At 46.4% G+C, this 26,061-nt stretch overlaps 2 protein-coding genes across 2 annotated transcripts; both read right to left on the bottom strand.

Annotated features, from left to right (window-relative positions):
* Positions 1-2,935: 2,935 nt before the first annotated feature.
* LOC111589270 (mediator of RNA polymerase II transcription subunit 22a-like) lies at positions 2,936-4,405 on the bottom strand. Its single transcript, XM_023300063.2, has 3 exons — positions 3,825-4,405; positions 3,675-3,740; positions 2,936-3,349 (listed from the first exon to the last, which is right to left on the bottom strand). Exons 1-3 carry the CDS (start codon positions 3,978-3,980, stop codon positions 3,335-3,337), a joined length of 237 nt encoding a protein of 78 aa, XP_023155831.1. The 5' UTR covers positions 3,981-4,405; the 3' UTR covers positions 2,936-3,334.
* Positions 4,406-4,678: 273 nt separating this feature from the next.
* On the bottom strand, positions 4,679-5,774 carry LOC100274804 (uncharacterized). Its single transcript, NM_001374278.1, has one exon. It carries the CDS (start codon positions 5,713-5,715, stop codon positions 4,816-4,818), a length of 900 nt encoding a protein of 299 aa, NP_001361207.1. The 5' UTR covers positions 5,716-5,774; the 3' UTR covers positions 4,679-4,815.
* Between the last annotated feature and the right edge of the window lie 20,287 nt (positions 5,775-26,061).

Here is a 26,061-nt window from a genome sequence, read left to right as displayed (position 1 = left end):
TTGCCTATCTGGCGGAGCTAGCCAGATGGGACACCGGTCTTGTTCTCTGCGGCCCGAGTCGGCTCGGGGTAGGGTGATGATGGCGCTTCCTGTTGACGCGGCGGGCCTGTGCCCTAGGTCGGGCGACGTGGAGGCTCCTCCGAAGCCGAGGTCGAGTCTGTCTTCCATGGCCGAGGCCGAGCCCGAGCCCCTGGGTTGGGCGAGGCGGAGGTTGTTCGGTAGAGGCCAGGGCGGAGTCCGAGCCCTGGGGTCTGGCGAAGCGGAGTTCGTCGTCTTCTGGGGCCTAGCTCGAGTCCGAGCCCTGGGTCGGGCGGAGCGGAGTTCGTCGTCTTCTGGGGCTTAGCCCGAGTCCGAGCCCTGGGTCGGGCGGAGCGGAGTTCGCCGTCTTCCGGGGCTTAGCCCGAGTCCGAGCCCTGGGTCGGGCGGAGCGGAGTTCGCCGTCTTCCGGGGCTTAGCCCGAGTCCGAGCCCTGGGTCGGGCGGAGCGGAGTTCGCCGTCTTCCGGGGCTTAGCCCGAGTCCGAGCCCTGGGTCGGGCGGAGCGGAGTTCGCCGTCTTCCGGTGCTTAGCCCGAGTCCGAGCCCTGGGTCGGGCGGAGCGGAGTTCGCCGTCTTCCGGGGCTTAGCCCGAGTCTGAGCCCTGGGTCGGGCGGAGCGGAGTTTCCTATGGCGCCTTGGGCAGGGCCTGACTGCCTGTCAGTCTCACTCTGTCAAGTGGCACTGCAGTCGAAGTGGCACAGGCGACGCTGTCCTTCTGTCAGACCGGTCAGTGGAGCGGCGAAGTGACGGCGGTCACTTCGGCTCTGCCGGGGGGCGCGTGTCAGGATAAAGGTGTCAGGCCACCTTTGCGTTAAATGCTCCTGCGACTCGGTCGGTCGGTGCGGCGATTTAGTCAGGGTTGCTTCTTAGCGAAGGCAAGGCCTCGGGCGAGCCGGAGATGTGTCCGCCGTTAAAGGGGGGCCTCGGGCGAGACGGAAATCCCTCGGGGTCGGCTGCCCTTGTCCGAGGCTAGGCTTGGGCGAGGCGTGATCGAGTCGCTCGTATGGACTGATCCCTGACTTAATCGCACCCATCAGGCCTCTGCAGCTTTATGCTGATGGGGGTTACCAGCTGAGAATTAGGCGTCTTGAGGGTACCCCTAATTATGGTCCCCGACAGTACTGGTACCAAACATGCATTCTGAAGTTTGTCTTCGTACCTCGGTCATACGTCCATACCCCTTCCTCCCAGGCACGTACCAATTCATCGATCAAAGGCTCCATGTACACGCCCATTTTATTCCCCGAGTGTCCGGGAATTATCAACGACACGAATATATTCTGCCTTTGAAAGCACACACCAGGGGAAAGATTGATTGGGATAACAAACACGGGCCACACATGTGTATGGGGCAGCGCTCATTCCATAGGGATTCAACACATCTGTGGCCAACGCAACACGTATATTACGAGCCTCTTGATCTTTTAGGTTTCTACACATAGTGTGTCACAGCTTTCTCGAAACTTTCTCAAATTTTTATCACAGCCTCTATATATGATATCATGACACGTGGACAAGTTTCATGATTTTCTAAATTTGTTTGTGTTTTATACAATTTTTAAGCACGTGAATGGCAAGTTCACGACCATGTTTAGTGAGCATGTTGCTCGAAGTTTTCGGTCCGCTCCTGAAATCGGTCGTAACTTGTGCTAAGTAGCATGAATATCATTTTTGCATGCACGATTTTTCAAGTTTCGAGTGACCTGCATTTCAATCTGAATTTTCCGAAGAAATTCAAATAAACGAATTAAATCTACTACCTATTGAAAACTCTGTTATAATTGTCCCAAAATGATATATGTAGGTCTACATAGTGTAGGAACATACCACAAAAAGTTTGGTTGCCAAAATTAAAAAAATAAAAATATACTTTGCCGAGTGTCCAAAGAATACATTCGGTAAAGAGGTCTTTGCCGAGTGCCGACCTCAGCCCTCGGCAAAGGCTGACGGCCGTCAGCTTTAGAACAGCCGCTGACGGCCCTTTGCCGAGAGCCGCCTTTTTCGAGTGTTTGTCACTCGGTAAACGTGTCTTTGCTGAGAGTTTTTTATGCCGAGTGTCCTGCACTCGGTAAATCAGCTCGTTACCGAGAGCAGGACTTTGCCGAGTGCGGCTCTCGGCAAAGGCTGCTTTGTCGAGTGCGCAAGAAAAAGCACTCGGCAAAGATGCTGACACTCGACAAAGGCCCGGATTCCGATAGTGATTGCCATAGCGAGGCGGCGGGTGCGGGGTTGCGAGGCGAGGGGCGGAACCTCGCATGGGCAGGCGGGTGCGGGCGTGGTCCTTATGGGGGCAGGCAAGGGAATCCATCGTGAAGGCTATCGGACACCGATGGAAGGGAATGGCGGGGAGTGGGCGAGGATGGCGTGGGCGCGGTCGAGCACACTATCGATGAAAGGTCTTGAGACTGACTTCAGCGGTTCCCCCTAAATTTCTCCCCCTATATTCCACTCACGTGCCACGTCAGCGTTCTTTCTCCCCCTATATCTCCACGCTCTACAACGGTTCCCCCTATATCAAACCTCTAAACCCCACTACACCAATATTATATACTTTCATCATCAACTAACTCAACTACCATCCAATATTAGTTTTATTTTTATTTGTTCTATGTACAGTACGCGGCCGTAACTTGGTCCACAATTAATTAGCAAACTTCGTAATTAGTATTAAAACTTCACAATTAATCCCCATGCCAGGTCACACCTATAACAGTATCACATTTTGCACTTCCACTTTCACATCACCATAGAGTATCCAATTTAATATTACAGACAGACATGCATCTTAGTATATTACTTCCACTGATCAGACTTTTTTTAACTTTGAGCAGCAATATTTATACCGATATATTACTCTATAAGCTTAAATATAAGAGAGTTATACATATCATAAAGTTACTTTTCAGTTTTTATAATGCGTCTAGCCATGTGAAACTTGCGTTCTCAATCTATACAAAACTTCACATACTGAAGGTCAAAGGTAAAAGAGTTTGACTTAGGACAGACCTAGAAGGACTAATATTTCACCGATACGAGGAAGCATATCCTTTATGATTCTATAGACTGCCTATCTCAAGCAGTCAAGCTATAATAAGAGTATATCACCCAACAACTTATATGTTGTACATGATATAAACTGATGACAGTGACAAAAAGAACAATTGGCTGAATTCAACTCCTCCTTGTCCTGTAAATTAACTAGATTGGAGCCAAGTTGAGCTTGTCAGAACTTAAGACCTGGAAGAAGCTCATGCATTGCTTTTATAGTATAGTACACTTGGAACAACTGTGCAGCCTTCTAGATTCTCATGCCCTAGCAGAATCACAAAAGTAAAGCAAAATTATCATTTCCAGACAAACGAGAAAGCAATAATCTGTTGCGTTTATAAGAATTAGACCATGCAATTACTTATCTCTCCTATAACCCCAATTTTGGGCACTGCAAAGGCATAACAGTCACGATGTTCTATACCAAAACGGCTTCGAAACCACGGTACATGTTTTTTTTGGGTGTCAAATATCCTCGCTCCAAAATTTTGCTAATGTATCTAGGAAATAACTAAATAGGGATGTCTGATTCAAACACAGTTTCAGAACCAAATCCGCTAACGATCGGTGGGCAGCGAGTAGGTCCATACCATGCGGGTGGCGCGCATCTCCATCTGGAAGGCCTCCTGCGAGTTGCACACTGGCGGATCGTTGACCTAACCATGGCATTCCGAGCTAGGGTTAGTGCGGAGTGCTTCAGGCTGCCAGATTCGAGGGTGAACGGAGGCGCACGGACATACTCGGGCGATGTTGATGAGGGAGGAGAAATTGTCGACGAGGCTGGAGACGTCGGCGTCTGCCTTCTGCAGTAGCGACTTCTGCTTCTGCACCGCGGCCGCCGCGACCGTGGCCGTCGGGACCGGGGCCGAGCAGGGGCCGTCGCCTGCTTTGCTCATCGCGGGTGGACCTTGAAGCTCGAATGAAGCGGATCGACGGCTACCTTCTCCGGCGGCGGATACGTCGCCCTTGCTTCGCCTCCTTCGCCCTCCGCGGAGTTTTCCTAGCGCGCGATCGTGTGGCCGAAGGAACCGACTGCGAGGGAGAAATCCGACATAGCGTGCTCATCCATTTAGCGGGAGAGAGAAGGAATCGGGAGGGGAGAGGAGGAGGAGGAGGAAGCGGGTGAAGGGTTTAGGGGCGCACTGTAGCCCCTAAATCGGCTACAGTGGTAGGGGAGGGGGAGCCAAGGGCACACCGTTGAACACAGTCTGACGACCATGAAATATTGGGATTCGACCAGCGCGGAGGCGTGAATGGCGGCGCAGAGGTGTGGCTTCCATGGAAGGGCTGGGGCGAGGGCGTGTGAGCGAGAATGGCGGGTCGCTGAGGAGTGAATGGCGGCGCGCGTTAGTGTGAAAGGCGGATCGCGGTAGCGGGCGTCGAGAATGTCGGGGCGGAGGCATTGGTGCAAATACGGAGTAGCAGAGATATACACGGTGTGAAACAAAATCATAACTAAAAGGCCATTATTGTGCCCCAAACCAGGCACACAAGGTGTTCGATTCAGACCGACTCGATCGCTGGAATGAGATCAACCCAACAACATAAGCAAAGCACGTATAATGATTCAGCAGTAAACATACACAAGCGTAACTGTACAAAAAAGCTCACGTATTTACAGAATTACAGTTACACTCATGCATCTTCATTTTTCGACGACTGCTAATCAACAAGTAAACAGCATGCATATGCTTAACTACTAATTAGTAGATTGGAGTCTGGACTCTGGAGCTAGACGATGTGGGTGTGTATGTTGAGCAGCGCAACCCTGGTCTGCACGAGGCTCCTGAACACTTTGTCGCTGCCGGCCTCCAGGCCGTCGATGCACTCCTCCAGCTCCTCCAGCCTCTCCACGAGCGCCGCCGTCTCCTTCTCCTCCTCCGGCACCTTCTTGGTGAGGCACACGAGCGCCGCAGTCCTCTTGCAGGAGCACGCGGAGGCCGACGCGGACATGGCGGCGACGGCGCCGAACAGCGCGGCCGACGCGGCGGCCGTGGCAGCGGCGGCCTCGGCCAGCAGCCCGGCCACCTCGACCTCCGCCGCGCCGCCGAGGCCGAGGCTGAGGCCGAGGCGCGAGGGCCTGCCGCCGCCGGATGCCGCGCAGGCGGCGAGCCGGGCGAGGTCCTTGGCGGCCTTCCGCTGCGACCTGAGCGCGGACGCGAGGCGCGCGCCGTCGCGGCGGCGCGCGGCGGCCAGCGCCTCGGCCACGTCCCGCTTCAGCTCCACCACGGCCTCCTGGAAGCTGCCGTGCGCGTCGGCCAGGCGGAGGAAGGCGTCCAGGAGGCGGTCGCCGGTGGCGGAGAGCGACAGCGCGGCCCGCGCCTCGGGGAGGCCGAGCAGGTCGGCGAGCGCGCCGTGGAGCGCGTCCACGCGCGCCAGGCCCGCGGCGGCGCCGGGGGCGGAGGTGGCCGGCGGGTCTTGTGCCCAGGCGCGCACGGCGCCGATGTGCGCGTGGAGGTGCGCGAGGATCGGGTGCGAGCGGCACGGCAGGCTGACGGAGCGCGCGTGGTACGCCGCGGCGGTGGAGCCCGCCGCCGCCGCCCCCGCGCGGGGCTTGGTGCCCGACGACGACGTTGATGACCTGGACGGGCTGAGTGGGAAGGAGATGGAGCGGGCGAAGCTGGGCGCCATGACTCTGCCGATCGAGCGAGCTAGCTAGCTAGCTCGTGCGCGTTCGTCTCTCTTTCTCTGTCCCTGTGTGTGCGCGCGCGCGTTCCTGGCTTATAAAGAGGCGGAGCTGGCAGGCGCACGGTGGTGTGGTACTGTTAGTTCGTGTCGGCCGAGCGTGGAGAGGAGGTGTGCGTGGGCTGGCATGTCTAGGTCTAGCGGGCGGGGCTGGGCGGGCCATGTGTCCAGTGCAGTTGAAAACGACGGAACTCGATCTGCTGGCTCCGTCACGCGCAAGTGGCAGACTATACGCGTGATCAGGATCGTTCTCGGTTTTCGGTTCGTATATTTTCCTCCTGATTTCACTTTCGGATCGTCTGAATAAAACCAGCTGCCGTTAAATATTGCAAAGCCTCTTGTGTCTTGAGATCAACCAACGATCGGGTGTCAGTGTTAGATACAAGGCAAGTGGCTTGCGTTTTTTTCCCCTTCTCTTTATACATTTTTATTTATGGGCAGGTGATCGTCTGAAGCTCTGAATAAGAATCTCTTCTCGAGAGAAAACAGATTTCTGCGCAAGGCCGTGTAAACTGATCGATGGAGGTTTAAGTAAACAGTACAGAGACGAACAGTGCGCAAGGCTAAGCTCACATTGATTTGAGCAGCTGGGAGAGAAGGATTGGACGCGTTGTGCCAAGCAAGCTTCCTGGTATATTGCCTCTCTTAGATGCGACAGTCGTCGTCGTGATGGATTAATCGATCACCAAAAAACAATTCCAAAAAAATAAAAAAAACAATTAGCACACCTACCTCCAGCTTAGCTGCTGCATATCGCCAAACACCCTAGTTTTTCAGCTAGCTTTTATAAGAATCGCTTTGTTAAAAACCGTCTAAAATCAAAATGAACATAAAATCGGTCGAATTGTCACGATAGTAGAAATCTGTTACTTTCTATATCCTAATCCCTTTGGATCACTTCATTTTCCTTCACACGTAATCTACACAATACTTAGATTTTTTCTACAACCAAATTCTTTCCATGATCAGATTCTCAGAAAAGCTGGTTATAAAAAAGTTGAACCAAACATGTCCGTCTGCAGATATGACATACTTTTTTTTTCCAGAGCAAGAGTGCACTGCGCTTAGGGCTGGCCGGAATGCGATCCTTCTCCTCACCTCCCGGATGTTCTTTCATAACACCTCCCATTTTTTTATCGCCGTACACCGGCAAAAAAAATCAATGAAATCCACTAGTACAGAGAAGTTCTATACTGGCGGTCATAAACCTATTTTTAGTGGCGTTTATCGTAACCGCCAGTGCTAGGGGCCAGTAAAAATCATCATTTTTACAGGCGGGTAACTGAAGACCGCCAGTGAAAATCGATTTTCACTGACGGTCGACGTAATAAAACCGCCAGTGCAAATCGTTTCCAGGAAACATAAAACAAATTTTAAAAATAGTAAAAAAATTTATTTGTATTAGGACCACCCCACCCGCAAGTCGCGGCATTTTTCGCGCAAAATTCGCGCGCTACGCGGTTGTTAGTAATCGAATTACCGTAGACCTCACTCTCGCGCGAACCCTCCACTACCACTCCGTCTATGACATGCCTTGTGTCTAGTTTGTAGTTGTTTTCTCCACATATTACAACCATTTGAGTATAAATTGCTTATTTGAGACCCTAAACGAATTCAAATAAAAAATTTGTCAACTACAAAGATAAATAACTTTTGAAGTTCTACAACTTTTATTTTGACACTTTTTTCATCCGAGGTAGTTTGCAAAATTTGAATTTTAAATTTGACATACTTAGATTCAATTTTTGAGAACCGAAATGAGTTCAAATGAAAAAGTTGTCAACTACAAAGTTTCATAACTTTTAGAGATCTACAACTTTTATTTTGGTGGTTTTGTCATACGAGGTCGTTTGAAAAACTCGAAAAATTAAGGATAAAAATGATTTGTAGTGGCGGTTCCTTAAGAAAACCGCCACTAGAAATCGTATTTCTACTGGCGGTTCCTTAAGAAAACCGCCACTACAAATCATGGATTTCTACTGGCGGTTTTCTTAAGGAACCGCCAGTAGAAATACGATTTCTAGTGGCGGTTTTCTTAAGGAACCGCCACTAGAAATAGCACAGTCGGTGGATAACCGGATCCGTCTGTAAAAATATATAGGTGCCGTAGGCTTTGAGCTCTTTTCTACTAGTGATCCAGGTGCAGGCGGTGCCCTGCTTTTGTGCACAATCCAGTTCACCCCTCCTCTCCCCCACTCCTTTAATGTATGTGTTTTATATATATATATATATATAGGGTGATGGTAATTGGAGCCCTGGGCTTCCATTAGTATGGGAAGCCCCAGTCAGGTATATCTACGCGCGCTCGATCTGGTTCTGGCTCGAGCGGATTGCAGCGTAAAACGTGATCTAAAACAGCGTAAATGAGTACGAAATTTAGCGTAAATCTTATATCTGTTTTGTAACAGCAAACGGGGCCTAAAATTACGGCGTAAAAATCGCATGCAGCTGATCGTGCGCGGGTTCTGGCTCGGGCGGATTCCAGCGTAAAACGTGAGCTAAAACAGCGTAAATGAGTACGAAATTTAGCGTAATTCCTATATCTGTTTTGTAACAGCAAACGGAGCCTAAAATTACGGCGTAAAAATCGTGTGCACCCGATCGTGCGCGGGTTCTGGATCGGGTGGATTTTAGCGTAAAACGTGAACCAAAACAGCGTAAATGAGTACAAATTTTATCGTAAATCATCGATCTGTTTCGTAACGACAAATGGGTCTCGAATTACGGCATGAAAATCGCCACAGGCGCTGTCTCGGGCGGATTTCGGCATAAAACGTGAACCAAAACAGCGTAAATGAGTATGAATTTTAGCGTAAATCATCGATTGATTTCGTAACGGCAAATGGGGACAAATTACGGTGTAAAAATCGTGCGCGAGTTCTGGCTCGAGCGGATTTAAGTGTAAATCGTGAACCAAAACAGCGTAAATGAGTATAAATTTTAGCGTAAATGAATAGAAATATCAGAAACAGACAAATAGATGGAAGCAGATCCATGAACTGAAATATAGGTCATAAAATCCTATTGACATTGGCATAAATATGTATACAAAATAGCATAAAAATAGGATCGCCGTCCTGCGGAACCAACGCCTCGCATCTGGGATGCGCCACCACTTCGTGCCTAGGGGAGGATGCCGTCGTCGCTAGCGCCTAGGGAAATCCGCCGTCTCGACCGCTGGCACATCGCCGTCGTGCGCACCGCAGCGTGTCCCTAGATTCGCCGTCGCGCCACAGGAATCCGCCATCGCGAGCGTGTCCCCAGATCCGCCGTCGCGCCTCAGGGATCCGCCGTCGCGAGCGTGTCCCCAGATCCGTCGTCGCGCCACAGATGCTGGAGCGGCGGTGGCGGTGGCCATCGCAGAGACGGACGGGACAACCGCCGTTGTCACCGGGCCTAGGGTGCGCTGCCGTCGTCCGTCCGCTTCAAGAGCGCCGTCACCGCTTGCTCGCCTGCCTCGGAGCGTCGTTGTCGCTCGTTCCTGGTGGAGCACCGCCGTCGGTCACCTGCCTCGAGGTGACACCGCTGCTGGCCCCCAGGATCACCGCCGCTCGCACGCCCTAGAGAACCGCCGCCGCCGCTAAAACCTAATTCCTGGCGGCGTGGGGGTGTTTTTATAGTGGTGGCGTGGGCCGGATCGTGGGCCCGATGCACGTAATATGCGCAGACTATATTTGCATAAACTGATACACACATCAGCATAACTCGTATTATATTTTGGCGTAAGCAGTTAGGTAGAATAAGCCAAAAAGGGTCCGGTACGGTCGCGCACCTGGTCGGTACGTGGTCGGGGCTTCCTATAGTTAAATAGAGCCTAGGCTCTAAATACATATATATATATATATATATGTTTAGATTCATCACCGTCTATAATTTAGACATAAAAAACAAGAGGTAAAGGACTACTATATTGATAGATACGGAGTGAGTAGTCATTGCTGATCCAGTTTCTTGCTTAGGAATAGTCATTACTAGTATAAACATGCATACCCACTACACCAAAATCATACACTTCCTACGGTTTTTTAACTTCATATAGCTTTTATAACAAACCGTAGGAAATAAATAACTTCCAAGAGGCAAATGGTACCTCTAGGAAATAAACATAACTTCCTACGATTTTTTATAAATGCTGTCGGAAGTTAAAAAATCGTAGGAACTTAACTAACTTCCTACGGACACCTCTAGGAAGTTAGGTTTCATCCGTTCACAAGCCAATAGAATAGATAACTTCCTATGGCTGGCTCTAGGAAGTTAGCTGCCCAGTTAACTTCCTACGGCCTCCTCTAGGAAGTTAGGTTTGAGCTGTTGACCAGTCAACCAAAAACCTAACTTCCTACGGCCTCCTCTATGAAGTTAGGATTCAGCTGTTGACTGGTCAAACAAAAATCTAACTTCCTACGACCGGCTGTAGGAAGTTACTTAACTTCCTAGAGGCCAAGTACAAACTCTAGGAAGTTATCTAACTTCCTATGGCTTTACTCTAGGAAGTTATGTTTTTTAATTTTTACCTCCCTCAACCTTATCTCTTCTCCCTCTTCTCTCACCTTTCACAAAATCTCTCTGTCTCACGCCTCTCCCGCGCGCCCTTCTCCCACGCACGACCGGCTCCACCGCCGCCCCCGCCGCCCCCGACCGCGTCGCCCCGACCACACCCCGCCCCCGAGGAGCCCGCCCCGGCCGCCGCCCGCCCCAGCCGCCACCGCGGCCGCCTCTCCCGCCCCCGACCGCGCCCCGTCCCTGTGGAGCCCGCCGCGGCCGCCTCTCCCGCCCTCGGCAGCACCCGCCCCCGAGGAGCCCGCCCCAGCCGCTGCCATGAACTAACAAATACCTATGCTTGCGCTCAGAAGTACAAGAAGGAGGAGACGGCCATGTTTGCGCTCTATGGTGACGGTGCGGCTAACCAGGGACAGCTCTTTGAGGCTCTCAACATTTCGGCCCTCTGGAAGCTGCTCGCCATATTGGTTTGCGAGAACAACCATTGTGAGTTCGTGCATCAGTTCCGAGAAACTAGGTTACATCGTGAAAATCTGATTGTTCATCATGAGAAATATGACGTGATCTGGGTTTGATTTCTGTTGTATAGATTGTATGGGAACAGCGGAATGGAGGGCAGCGAAGAGTCCTGCTTACTACAAGCGTGGCGACTATGTGCATGGATTGAAGGTAATTATTCTTTTGGTTTGTTCGCATTGTTCACGATAGCTGCCTGGTATGATAAATTTTGTTTCTCTTTATGGTATGTTTGATTGTTTATGGTGGTTTTATATGGGGCCTTCGACTTTAGGTTCTCTGCGTTGCAACTTTTAGTTACTCAATAGGGCTTGTTCATTGATCAAAGTATATAGGCATACCGTTGAGTGAGGATGGCATATGGTTGAGTGGAAAAGGCATCTTGTATTGATTTGCAATTATAATGATGTATTCTTGACTTTGACTGTTAAGGGAATAGCTTAAGCTTGGATCTCATGTTGGCATTACTTTTAGTGTTTGCTACACACATAACTAAATTGTAATTCATGCAGGTTGATGGAATGGATGTTCTTGTTGTGAAGCAAGCGTGCAAATTTGCAAAAGACCATGCTATTGCAAATGGCCCAATTGTGAGTACTATGAATCTTTTCTGACTTCTGTTATTGGATGCACCCCATGTAGGAGAAGTACTATTAAGGCTTGTTTCGAAGCAAGGGAAAGAGGGGATTGGAGGGGCAAAAATCCTCTTGCTATTCAAATTTGAATAGCAAGGGAATTTTAGCCCCTCCAATCTCCTCCATTACCCTTGCTGAAAGGGAAATGTGCCCTTGGGCCATTTCTAAGTATTTTGGTGATTGAGTGCAAACACAAGGGCCTAATTGTGAATTTATGTACATGGATGAACAAGGTGAAAATCATGAAGTAAAGGTATGTTTCTAAGCCTTAGTACATTGGTTTTAAGTACTAATATATTTGTCTAAGTGTTAGAAACAGAAAGAAGAAGAATAGAGAAAAGGAGAAGGGACTTGGCTGTGTGCTGCCAAGACCCAGCTCGGTCTGGAGCACCGGACTGTCCGGTGTGCACCGGACAGTGTCCGGTGCGCCAGGCTGGCGCGACTCGAACTGGCCGCTCTCGGGAAATTGGCCGGCGGCGTACGGCTAAAATTCACCGGACTGTCCGGTGTGCACCGGACTGTCCGGTGAGCCAACGGTCGGCCAGGGCCAACGGTCGGCCGCGCAATCCGCGCGGGACACGTGGCCGAGCCAACGGTCGGAAGACGGCACCGGACTGTCCGGTGTGCACCGGACATGTCCGGTGCGCCAACAGCGCCAGATCTGCCAACGGTCTGCAACGGTCGTCTTCGTCGTTTAAGGAAACAAATCGGGCACCGGACAGTGTCCGGTGTGCACCGGACTGTCCGGTGCCCCCGACGACAGAAGGCAAGGATGGCCTTCCGGATTTGCTCTCAACGGCTCCTAGCTGCCTTGGGGCTATAAAAGGAGCCCCTAGGCGCATGGAGGAGACACACAAGCAACCTTTGAGCATTCTTGATCATCCACACTAAGTCTCTGCGCATTCGTTTGTGTTTCTAAGTGATTCGAGCTCTGTTCTAAGTGAGAACTCTGAGATAGTCTTGTGAGCTCGATTCTTGGCCGTGTGTGTGCGCTTTTGCTGTGGATTTGTGTGTGTTGCTTCCCTCCCTTACTCTGTGTTTCATTTGTGATCATATACTTGTAAGGGCAAGAGACTCCAATTTGTGGAGATTCCTTGCAAACGGGATAGTGAAAGGAAAACAAAACACCGTGGTATTCAAGTGGGTCTTTGGACCACTTGAGAGGGGTTGATTGCAACCCTCGTCCGTTGGGACGCCACAACGTGGAGTAGGCAAGCGTTGGTCTTGGCCGAACCACGGGATAAAACCACTGTGTCACTCTGTGCTTGATTGGATTCTTGTGGTTATTGTGTTTTGACTCCTCTCTAGCCACTTGGCATAAACTGTGCTAACACCTAATCAAGTTTTGTGGCTATAAGTTTGAAGTTTTTACAGGATCACCTATTCACCCCCCCCCTCTAGGTGCTCTCAATTGGTATCAGAGCCGTTCTCTTCAAGAAAGGGACTAACCGCCCGAAGAGATGGATCCTAAGGGGAAGGGAATTGTGATCAACGACAAGGAGAAGGAGTCCTTCGTCAACGAGCCAAGGGATGACAAGTCCAATGACTCGGGCTCGGGCCACAAGCGAAGAGATGGGAAGAAGAAGAAGACAAGACGCATCAAGGAGATCGTCTACTACGACAGCGATGAGTCCTCTTCTTCCCAAAAGGACGACGACTACGACAAACAAAGGAAACCGGTTAATTCTAACTTTTCTTTTGACTACTCTCGTATTCCGCATAGTTCAAATTCACAATTGCTTTCCATTCCACTCGGCAAGCCCCCACACTTTGATGGAGAGGACTACGGATTTTGGAGCCACAAAATGCGTAGTCACCTATTCTCTCTCCATCCTAGTATATGGGAGATTGTAGAGAGTGGAATGCATTTTGATAGTTCGGATAGTCCCATGTTCATTAATGAACAAATTCATAAGAATGCACAAGCTACTACTGTTCTTCTAGCTTCCTTGTGCAGGAATGAATACCATAAGGTGAGCGGCTTGGATAACGCCAAGCAAATCTGGGACACCCTCAAGATTTCTCATGAGGGGAACGACGTCACCTTACTCACCAAGATGGAGTTGGTGGAGGGCGAGCTTGGACGGTTCGCAATGATAAGGGGCGAGGAGCCAACGCAAACATACAATCGGCTCAAGACCCTTATCAACAAGATAAGAAGCTACGGGAGCACGCGATGGACGGACCACGACGTCGTCCGCCTAATGCTAAGGTCATTTACCGTTCTTGATCCTCACCAAGATGTCGCCCGAAGAAGTTCTTGGGAAATTTGTTAGCGGGCGAATGATGATCAAGGAGGCGAGATATGTGGACGACGCCTTGAATGGTCCGATCAACGAGCCGCAACCTCTCGCTCTCAAGGCAACACGAAGCAAGGAGGCGCTACCTAGCAAGGTGGCACAAATTGAGGCGGCCGGACTCAACGATGAAGAGATGGCTCTCATCATCAAGAGATTCAAGACGGCGCTAAATGGTCGCAAGGGGCAGCCAAGCAAGACCAAGACCAAGGGGAAGCGCTCATGCTTCAAATGCGGTAAGCTTGGTCATTTTATCGCTAACTGTCCCGATAATGAAAGTGACCAGGAAAAGGGGAACAAAAGAGAAAAGAAGAAGCAATACAAGAAGGCAAAGGGCGAGGCGCATCTAGGAAAGGAGTGGGACTCGGATTGCTCCTCCTCCGACTCCGACAACGAAGGACTCGCCGCCACTGCCTTCAACAAATCGGCTCTCTTCCCCAACGAGCGTCTCACATGTCTTATGGCAAGGGAGAAGAAGGTGAGTACTCAAGACTCCACTTATGCTTCTTCTAGTGATAGTGAGTCTAGTGATGATGACATAGATTATTCATGCTTGTTCAAGGGCTTAGATAGATCTAAGATAGATAAAATCAATGAATTGATTGATGCATTGAATGAAAAGGATAGGCTTTTAGAAAAGCAGGAGGATTTATTGTATGATGAACATGATAAATTTGTAGAGGCACAAAAATCATATGCTTTAGAAGTAAAAAGAAATGAAATGCTTTCTTATGAACTATCTACTTGTCATGAAACCATTTCTACTTTACAAGGTTTTAACAATGATTTAAATGCTAAGTTAGAAGTAGCAAATAAATCTAATTCTTGTGTAGAACATGTTAAGATTTGCACTAGGTGTAAGGATTTCGATGTTGATGCCTGTAGTGAACATCTAGTTTTAATTTCCAAATTAAATAAGGAAGTGGCTAGTCTTAATGCCCAACTTAAGACTAGCAAGAATGAAGTTGATAAAATAAAATTTGCAAGGGATGCCTATACGGTTGGTAGACACCCCTCAATTAAGGATGGTCTTGGCTTCAAGAGAGAGGCCAAGAACTTAACAAGCCATAAGGCTCCCATCTTCGTCAAGGAGAAAGGGAAGGCCCCTATGGCTAGTAATGCTAAAAAGAACCATGCTTTTATGTATTATGATAGGAGAAATGCTAGAAATGCTTATAATGATTTTGATTCACATGTTTATGATTCTCATGCCATGTTTGCCTCTAGTTCTTCTTATAAGCATGATAGGGATATGCCTAGGAGAAATATTGCTCATGTGCCTAGAAAGAATGTTATTCATGCTCCTAGGAAAGTAGTGAATGAACCTTCTATAATTTATTGTGCTTTAAACACTTCCTTTGCTATTTGTAGAAAGGATAGGAAAATAGTTGCTAGGAAGTTAGGGGCAAAATGCAAGGGAGACAGGACTTGCATTTGGGTCCCTAAGGACATTTGTGCTAACCTTGCAGGACCCAACATGAGTTGGGTACCTAAGACCCAAGCCTAAATTTGCCTTGCAGGTTTATGCATCCGGGGGTTCAAGCTGGATTATTGACAGCGGATGCACAAACCATATGACGGGAGAGAAGAAGATGTTCACCTCCTACGTCAAAAATAAGGATTCCCAAGATTCAATTATATTCGGTGATGGGAATCAAGGCAAGGTAAAAGGGCTAGGTAAAATTGCAATTTCAAATGAGCATTCTATATCAAATGTATTCTTAGTGGAGAGTCTTGGATATAATTTGCTATCTGTCAGTCAATTATGTCAAATGGGATATAATTGTTTATTTACAAATGTAGATGTGTCTGTCTTTAGAAGATGTGATGGTTCACTAGCTTTTAAGGGTGTACTAGACGGCAAACTTTATTTAGTTGATTTTGCAAAAGAAGAGGCCGGTCTAGATGCATGCTTAATGGCTAAGACTTGCATGGGCTGGCTATGGCATCGCCGCTTAGCACATGTGGGGATGAAGAACCTCCACAAGCTTCTAAAGGGAGAACATGTGATAGGTCTAACAAATGTACATTTCGAAAAAGATAGACCTTGTGCAGCTTGTCAGGCAGGTAAACAGGTGGGAGGAGCGCATCACAGCAAGAATGTGATGACCACGTCAAGACCCCTGGAGCTACTGCATATGGACCTCTTCGGACCCGTCGCCTATCTAAGCATAGGGGGAAGTAAGTATGGCTTAGTTATTGTTGATGATTTTTCCCGCTTCACTTGGGTGTTCTTTTTGCAGGATAAGTCTGAAACCCAAGGGACCCTCAAACGCTTCCTCAGGAGAGCTCAAAATGAGTTTGAGCTCAAAGTGAAAAAGATAAGAAGCGACAACGGGTCCGAGTTCAAGAACCTTCAAGTTGAGGAGTTCCTTGAAGAGGAAGGGATCAAACACGAGTTCTCCGCTCCCTACACACCACAGCAAAATGGTGTGGTAGAGAGGAAGAACAGGACGCTCATCGACATGGCGAGGACGATGCTAGGAGAGTTCAAGACCCCCGAGTGCTTTTGGACGGAAGCCGTGAACACGGCGTGCCACGCCATCAACAGGGTCTACCTTCATCGCCTCCTCAAGAAGACGTCGTATGAGCTACTAACCGGTAACAAACCCAATGTATCGTACTTTCGTGTATTTGGGAGTAAATGCTACATTCTAGTGAAGAAGGGTAGAAATTCTAAGTTTGCTCCCAAAGCTGTAGAAGGGTTTTTGTTAGGTTATGACTCAAATACAAAGGCGTATAGAGTCTTCAACAAATCATCGGGTTTGGTTGAAGTCTCTAGCGACGTTGTATTTGATGAGACTAATGGCTCTCCAAGAGAGCAAGTTGTTGATTGTGATGATGTAGATGAAGAAGATGTTCCGACGGCCGCTATACGAACCATGGCGATTGGAGAAGTGCGGCCACAGGAACAAGATGAGCAAGATCAACCCTCTTCCTCAATTATGGTGCATCCCCCGACTCAAGACGATGAACAGGTTCATCATAAGGAGGCGTGTGATCAAGGGGGAGCACAAGATGATCAAGTGATAGAGGAAGAAGCGCAACCGGCACCTCCAACTCAAGTTCGAGCGATGATTCAAAGGGATCATCCCGTCGACCAAATTCTGGGTGACATCAGCAAGGGAGTAACTACTCGATCTCGATTAGTTAATTTTTGTGAGCATTACTCCTTTGTCTCTTCTATTGAGCCTTTCAGGGTAGAAGAGGCCTTGCTAGATCCGGACTGGGTGTTGGCCATGCAAGAGGAGTTAAACAACTTCAAGCGCAATGAAGTTTGGACACTGGTGCCTCGTCCGAAGCAAAATGTTGTGGGAACCAAGTGGGTGTTCCGCAACAAACAGGACGAGCACGGGGTGGTGACGAGGAACAAGGCTCGACTTGTGGCAAAAGGTTATGCCCAAGTCGCAGGTTTGGATTTCGAGGAGACTTTTGCTCCTGTGGCTAGGCTAGAATCAATTCGTATCTTGCTAGCATATGCCGCTCACCATTCTTTCAGGTTGTTTCAAATGGATGTGAAGAGCGCCTTCCTCAACGGGCCAATCAAGGAGGAGGTGTACGTGGAGCAACCCCCTGGCTTCGAGGATGAACGGTACCCCGACCATGTGTGTAAGCTCTCTAAGGCGCTCTATGGACTTAAGCAAGCCCCAAGAGCATGGTATGAATGCCTTAGAGATTTCTTAATTGCTAATGCTTTCAAGGTTGGGAAAGCCGATCCAACTCTTTTTACTAAGACTTGTAATGGTGATTTGTTTGTGTGCCAAATTTATGTCGATGACATAATATTTGGTTCTACTAACCAAAAGTCTTGTGAAGAGTTTAGCAGGGTGATGACGCAAAAATTCGAGATGTCGATGATGGGCGAGTTGAACTACTTCCTTGGGTTCCAAGTGAAGCAACTCAAGGACGGCACCTTCATCTCCCAAACGAAGTACACGCAAGATCTGCTAAAGCGGTTTGGGATGAAGGACGCCAAGCCCGCAAAGACTCCGATGGGGACCGACGGACACACCGACCTCAACAAAGGAGGTAAGTCCGTTGATCAAAAAGCATACCGGTCAATGATAGGTTCTTTGCTTTACTTATGTGCTAGTAGACCGGATATTATGCTTAGCGTATGCATGTGTGCTAGATTTCAATCCGATCCTAAGGAGTGTCACTTAGTGGCGGTGAAGCGAATTCTTAGATATTTGGTTGCTACGCCTTGCTTCGGGCTCTGGTATCCAAAGGGGTCTACCTTTGACTTAGTTGGATACTCAGACTCCGACTATGCTGGATGTAAGGTCGATAGGAAGAGTACATCGGGGACGTGCCAATTCTTAGGAAGGTCCCTGGTGTCATGGAACTCTAAGAAACAAACTTCCGTTGCCCTATCCACCGCTGAGGCCGAGTATGTTGCCGCAGGACAGTGTTGCGCGCAACTACTTTGGATGAGGCAAACCCTCAGGGACTTTGGCTACAATCTGAGCAAAGTCCCACTCCTATGTGATAATGAGAGTGCTATCCGCATGGCGGAAAATCCTGTTGAACACAGCCGCACAAAGCACATAGACATCCGGCATCACTTTTTGAGAGACCACCAGCAAAAGGGAGATATCGAAGTGTTTCATGTTAGCACCGAGAACCAGCTAGCCGATATCTTCACCAAGCCTCTAGATGAGAAGACCTTTTGCAGGCTGCGTAGTGAGCTAAATGTCTTAGATTCGCGGAACTTGGATTGAATTGTAGCATACATGTGTTTATGCATTTGATCAGGTTCATTCTGCATTTTGTTGCTTATTGTGGTGCTCAAGTTGTACCAACACTCCCTGGACCTCACAAGTCCGTTGCAAAGTGATGCACATGTTTAGGGGGAGATATGTTACAACTTGACCCTTTGAGACTAACCATTTGCTTGAGTTTGCTTGATTTAGTCTCGAAGGAGGATTGAAAGGGAAAAGGTGGACTTGGACCATGAAAGACTTCCACTGCACTCCGATGAGAGGGTAACTAATTCCAAGTTCATCTCATGAAATCTTATTGCCATTTGCTCTTAATTGAAGACTTTGGTGAGGCAATGGGGTTAAAAGGCCAAGATTGATCCCGTTTTGGTGCTTGATGCCAAAGGGGGAGAAAATAAAGGCCAAAGTGATAAATGGATCAGCTACCACTTGAGAGATTTTGAAAATAGTAGAATAGAGTTTTTGTTTTGTCAAAAGCTTTTATTGTCAAAAGCTTTTATTGTCTCTTATTGTCTCTATTTTCAAAAGTTGGCTTCTTGTGGGGAGAAGTGTTGATTATGGGAAAAAGGGGGAGTTTTTGAAATCCGTGGTCAAATTCTTTTGAAATGACTCTCTTTATGCTTCAATATGTGTGTTTGACTTATAGATAGAGATTTGAGTTTGATTTACAAAAACAAACCAAGTGGTGGCAAAGGATGATCCATATATGCCAAAATTGAATCAAAACCAATTTGAGTTTTTATTTGAAGTGATTTTGCACTTGTTCCACTTGCTTTATGTTGTGTTGGCATAAATCACCAAAAAGGGGGAGATTGAAAGGGAAATGTGCCCTAGGGCCATTTCTAAGTATTTTGGTGATTGAGTGCAAACACAAGGGCCTAAATGTGAATTTATGTACATGGATGAACAAGGTGAAAATCATGAAGTAAAGGTATGTTTCTAAGCCTTAGTACATTGGTTTTAAGTACTAATATATTTGTCTAAGTGTTAGAAACAGAAAGAAGAAGAATAGAGAAAAGGAGAAGGGACTTGGCTGTGTGCTGCCAAGACCCAGCTCGGTCTGGAGCACCGGACTGTCCGGTGTGCACCGGACAGTGTCCGGTGCGCCAGGCTGGCGCGACTCGAACTGGCCGCTCTCGGGAAATTGGCCGGCGGCGTACGGCTAAAATTCACCGGACTGTCCGGTGTGCACCGGACTGTCCGGTGAGCCAACGGTCGGCCAGGGCCAACGGTCGGCCGCGCAATCCGCGCGGGACACGTGGCCGAGCCAACGGTCGGAAGACGGCACCGGACTGTCCGGTGTGCACCGGACATGTCCGGTGCGCCAACAGCGCCAGATCTGCCAACGGTCTGCAACGGTCGTCTTCGTCGTTTAAGGAAACAAATCGGGCACCGGACAGTGTCCGGTGTGCACCGGACTGTCCGGTGCCCCCGACGACAGAAGGCAAGGATGGCCTTCCGGATTTGCTCTCAACGGCTCCTAGCTGCCTTGGGGCTATAAAAGGAGCCCCTAGGCGCATGGAGGAGACACACAAGCAACCTTTGAGCATTCTTGATCATCCACACTAAGTCTCTGCGCATTCGTTTGTGTTTCTAAGTGATTCGAGCTCTGTTCTAAGTGAGAACTCTGAGATAGTCTTGTGAGCTCGATTCTTGGCCGTGTGTGTGCGCTTTTGCTGTGGATTTGTGTGTGTTGCTTCCCTCCCTTACTCTGTGTTTCATTTGTGATCATATACTTGTAAGGGCAAGAGACTCCAATTTGTGGAGATTCCTTGCAAACGGGATAGTGAAAGGAAAACAAAACACCGTGGTATTCAAGTGGGTCTTTGGACCACTTGAGAGGGGTTGATTGCAACCCTCGTCCGTTGGGACGCCACAACGTGGAGTAGGCAAGCGTTGGTCTTGGCCGAACCACGGGATAAAACCACTGTGTCACTCTGTGCTTGATTGGATTCTTGTGGTTATTGTGTTTTGACTCCTCTCTAGCCACTTGGCATAAACTGTGCTAACACCTAATCAAGTTTTGTGGCTATAAGTTTGAAGTTTTTACAGGATCACCTATTCACCCCCCCTCTAGGTGCTCTCACTTGCTCCCAAACATGCCCTTAGGGGTTTGGGGTTGGCTTGGCTGTTCTATTGTTGCTAGATTTAGTAGTTAAATTTGCATGAAGAACTGGAAGCATAGGCCAAAATTTAACATAGTACCACTGCCCCCACCATTTTATGCTGGGGCAACATAATATATATAATTCTAATGGATGGAAACATAATATAGTTAATTCTAGATATAGTTGTACTAGTTGTGCTGTTGTTGAACTACCTACATGTCTGGAGGACCTCACCTATTGATCCTCAGGCTGTGTATGCAAGTGGTGGAAAAGCTCATGGAAGGTGAGGACTCTACATATCTTATATTGTTTCATTGGTTGAGTGCAATACATGTATTCTTAATCCTGTCGTGATGTTACTTGTTTTGTAGGTACACAATGTTTGCTAACGTCATCGACTCGAGCCAAGTGAGGGTTCAGCGTGGAGGTTCATCGAGGTCTGCTGCTCGTAGCTCTCGTCGCTCCACTCAAGATCCAGCAGAAGTGGAGCAACTACGAGAAGAACTTAGGCGACATCAAGATTACTTGAAGCAACAAGCTGCGCAACATGAATATTATGCTACACAGATTCAGCAACACCAAACACTCATACAAGTAAGTTCAAAAGATAATAGCTTTCACTTTAAGATATGTATTTCTTTTAAACGCTGATGTGAATGAGTTCGACAAATTTGTAGCAACTCGCACAGGCCCAAGGGATACACGTCCTGGTGCCCCCCACCACCACCTCCTGTTCATTATCCTTGGTCTTCACCTCCACCTATACCTACATCTCCATCTACCAAACATCAGATATGCATATTCATCATCATTTACTTGTTAGTTATATTATGATGTAACTCAGCAAATGTCATTTGTACATGTATATTAGACCCCTCCAGCTACCTTGCCGACGCATGAACAAGAGGACGGATTAGACTTTGTCGAAACCCTCTTCAATAGTGGAGGTATCGACCATCACTCTTCACTGTAACCCGATGGTGATCGGTGACCGTGAGCTTCCATGTTATTGCGTTCTGATACTTGAGACTTTTATTATGACTATGTATGAGATATTGTCTTTTATTAGTACTGGATGATGATATGTGTCTTATTATGACTATGGATGAGACTTTTGTGATGTAATTGATGAGACTATGGATGAGACTTTTGTGATGTAACTGATGAGACTATGGATTTAAATATTGTTATGTGATTGTGTGTGAGATGTTTTATGCGAAAATATGTTGTGCTATATAGCTGTTGATATATTTGTTATGTTGTGGAATGTGGTGTAAAATATAAACAACATTTGTAATGCTGGTCAAATTAACTTCCTAGGGGCTATAGTAAGCCGTAGGAAGTTAGCCAGCTAACTTTCTCGGGGCTACAGTAAGCCGTAGGAAGTTAGTCAGCTGACGGCGTGAAACTACTAACTTCCAAGAATCTACTAACTTCCGAGAGGCTTATTAAGCCGTAGGAAGTTAGCTAACTTCCTAGAGCCCTCTAGGAAGTTAAGCTAACTTCCGACAAAATTTTTTTGAGAGCCAAACTTCCGACGGGATGGCTTAACTTCCGAGAGTTTCGCTAACTTTCTAGAGTTTAGGCCTAACTTCCTAGGGTTTAGGCTCTAGGAAGTTTACTATTTTGGTGTAGTGACCTGGCGGTGCCTGAAATAAACACTTGACACATACTATTTCAGGGCGCGCGGGTGGCTATTTCATTTTATTACACACGATATGTGATCTGATCACCGCTCGACTGTACAAGAAAAAGCAGTTACAATTTTTTTAGCTCCGTCCTTGAAACAAAGAAAATAGAGTGAAAAGAAGAAAAGAACACATGTATCCCATCTAAAGTTTTGCATATATATATATATATATATATATATATATATATATATATATATATATATATATATAGTTTATCTATTAAGAGCCCTGGGCTCTATATAACTGTGGAGAGCCCCAGACATCAAATCTGCAAACCCACGTCCGATCACTTTTTATGCAAGCGAACTGATTTAGCGTAAACGGAAACCCATTTTAGCGTAAACAGAGTAACAGCCGCGAGCCCTCGTTCTAGAAATAGCGGCTTAGGGCCCACTTTCCACGTGGTCAACCATATCTTCCTTAGTCAACACATGTTTACACTATTCCATTCTTCCGTTTATACACAATAGAGATTTAGCGTAAATACTTCTGCCGACCCACGTTCCAGAAATTCAGGAATTGGCCCACTACCCCACTTCCCACGCGGTCAAACATTTCTATACCCTAATCCCCGCGCGGTCAACCTTCCTGTCCGACTCGCCGCGATTATTCAGGCGACGCCAGGGCAATTCGCCTTCCTCCGCCCCCACTCGCCCTCAACCCTAATCGGCGCCGCCGTTGTCAGTGTCGTGGAGCCGCCCGTCGCTGACAATCCTCTAATTTTTATGCATACACTGCTACTTCCTAATCTCCCCATTCATATGCTCCATTTTCTTATGCATCGTGTGCCGTATTTGTGCGACGTTAATCTCTGCGCCGTATTTCAGGTGCCCAACTCCATCAACCTCTGTCGGATTTTCTGGCCGTCAATGACAAAGAAATCATAGGTGATATATTTACGCTAAATTATTTTTTGTTTACTGCATAAATGTTTTTTGTTTGTCGATATATGAATGCTTATTCTAGTACTGTATAAATATTTATTTTTGTTTGTCCAAACCCATCAGATCTAGTTCAAATTTTTTGCTTCACATCTAGCAGTTCAAACCCATCAGATCCAGTTACAATTGGTACATTTTCTTTATCATCATTGTGTGACTGCATAAATTGTATTGTAAAAATCCAGTGATCTCTTTGGAACATCAATTTTCAAAAGAAAAAAATAATACCAAACATTGATAATAACAGTGTGGGAATTATACTAATATTTGCCCAAAAGCTTTAGCTCTGCTGGTATTTTTTGTAATCTCTACCTTTTTATATAACCTTGTTAATGCGATGGATGCAAATATTTATGACCTGAAACTGAAAACTGCATTCGGCCTTTTATTTGAACCCAACAAACCAATCTTGAAAATTGCATTGCAGTGTTCACGGCGCAGCACATTAATGTTTTCATATTATTCATATATAAAATGTAACCAGGATACCAGAGAGATGATGATCAGCCCAAGGTACTTGGATCATTTTTAGCAGCTAGCAAGTTATTTTAGTCAATCCAAACAGACTTAGCATGACAAACACCCCATATGCATATGATTCGGCTAGATCATTTTTTGGCGCCTCGTGGATTTGTGTGCATGTTAGGTATTCAAAGATAAATGTTTTCAGTTATTTGAAATGTGTCTCTCTCAGGGCCTTAGCAAAGCTATATAGCAAGTGGCTTCAGTCAAACATAATAAGTAGGAAACCCATAACAACACGCATGTTGCCAAGTGGGTATTAGTAAGGGATAGCATGTTTTCTTACTGGCGTCTTAGCAGGCACGTTAAGATCTATTCACACTAAATTGGTGATCTACTTACGCTAAATTGGTTTTTTGTTTACTGCATAAATGTATATTTTTGTTTGTCGGGATATGAATGTTTATTCTAGTACTGTATAAATGTTTATTTTGTTGCTTAGTCGCTACTACTACTGCATAACTGTTTATTTTGCTGGTTAAATACTGTTTTAGATGAACATACTGTTGGTATGCATAGATGTATATGGCAATTTCTGCAATGCAATGATACGACTTTTTTGATGTTTTGTTCACTTACCATCTATGTTGGTAGTGCCATATAACACAATTGATGTGAATTATACATACCTTTATGAAGCAGTGGTTGATATTTTGATGTGCAAACAAGTGTGCTGCTCATGACTTCGTGCTACTATATATTATTCAGATAAACTGAAATGCAATTCACTTTTTATATACTTACTGAATCATATTTTTCACATAAATATGGTCATCAATCATGTCCAAATTGCAACAATAAATTTTTGAACTTCTGGTTGCATGTTTTGTTTTAGTCATGTATAAATGTTTATGTTGCTGCTTATTAACTACTACTACTGCATAAATATATATTTTTCTGAGTAAATATTGTTTTAGATTAATAGTTTGTTGGTTTGCATATATGTATATGGCAAATTCTATAATGCAATGATACAATTTTTTTGATGTTTGACTGTGTTGACATTTATTTTGTTAGGGTCATATAACACAATTAATGAATTATAATGTGTATGACTGTGTTGAGTGTTCAATTAGTTCATATAATCATTGTTGTATATGTTGATGTAACTCAATAAAGCACATATGTTTTACATTGTTCTTTTGCAGGTTGCTGCTTCAATAATGCGGAAGGTTGATCGACCCCAACCAATCCGAAGCGTTTAATCATTGAGTCAAGTCAAGAATGTTTCAGTGTTGACATTCCGCGCTCGACTGACATGGGAGACCCTACAAATGTGGATGCAGCCGATGCTAAAAAGATTCCTATGCCTAATGTGGATGATGATGATGACTTTAAGCCACCAAAAAAGAAGTGCAATATCTCAATGGATGCCCCAAATAAGACGCAGGTGAGTTTACAACATTACAGAAATTAATCGTTTCCAATATTTTAATCATGCATCTAATCACAATACATACCTTATGTGCTAAAAGATATAGCTTTCTACGTTACCTTAGCTCATTAATCCAAAACCGTCATAGGACAAGGAACTTTGTATAAATAAGAACACATAAATTGTGATATTTAAGTATTAACATATTTATCCATCTATCTACCTTTTAATTACAGAGACTCAACATCAGATGCAACCCAGGAGATGTTCTTGCGTCCATTCAGATATTGAATGAAAGGCAACGTCAAGCTATAGTCAGAAAATGATTCTCTAGTATTCTTGACATGACAATTGATGCAATTGGATGTCGAACACTTCTTTGTTGGCTCATGCAGAAGCTATACCCCAGAGACATGACTCTTCGTATTGGTCCAGACAAAGAACTCAAAATCACCAAGCAGACTGTCCATCAGATATTGGGTCTTCCAAATTTGGGTGGTGGAAAGCCCCTTAATATTGATGAAGCGAACGCTGCGGCAACACTTCGGGCCTCCTTGAATATTAGCAAGGATGAGTTTGTTATTTCAAAGCTCCAGGACAGATTGAGGCTAGGTCAGGATGATGATCTTTCTATCATATGTTTTTTTATTCTCTTCAACCGGCTGCTATTCCCAACAGCTAGCTGGTCTATTTCTTACAATGAGGTTCTACTTACAGAAGAAATGGAGCGATTCCTCAAATTGATTGGTGCCATCTAATTTTTAGTGACTTATGTGAGGCTGCACAGAAATGGCACAATAGGAGCATTAATAATGTGTCAGCGACGATATATGGTTGTTCCATCGTTGTTCTGGTAAGTTTCAAAATTAATTTGGCAAATCTTTTATTAGATTAATCAATTGCAATTTGAAAATACATACATATATTATGTGTTTACGTTCATTTGTATATAACTCTCATGATATCTTTACTACTATTAAGGCTGTAAG

Source organism: Zea mays, chromosome 5, assembly GCF_902167145.1.
Source record: "Zea mays cultivar B73 chromosome 5, Zm-B73-REFERENCE-NAM-5.0, whole genome shotgun sequence".
In the NCBI taxonomy this organism is placed as follows: Eukaryota; Viridiplantae; Streptophyta; class Magnoliopsida; order Poales; family Poaceae; genus Zea; species Zea mays.
Note: the sequence above shows the minus strand (reverse complement) of the source record. Positions and strands in the feature narration are given on the sequence as shown.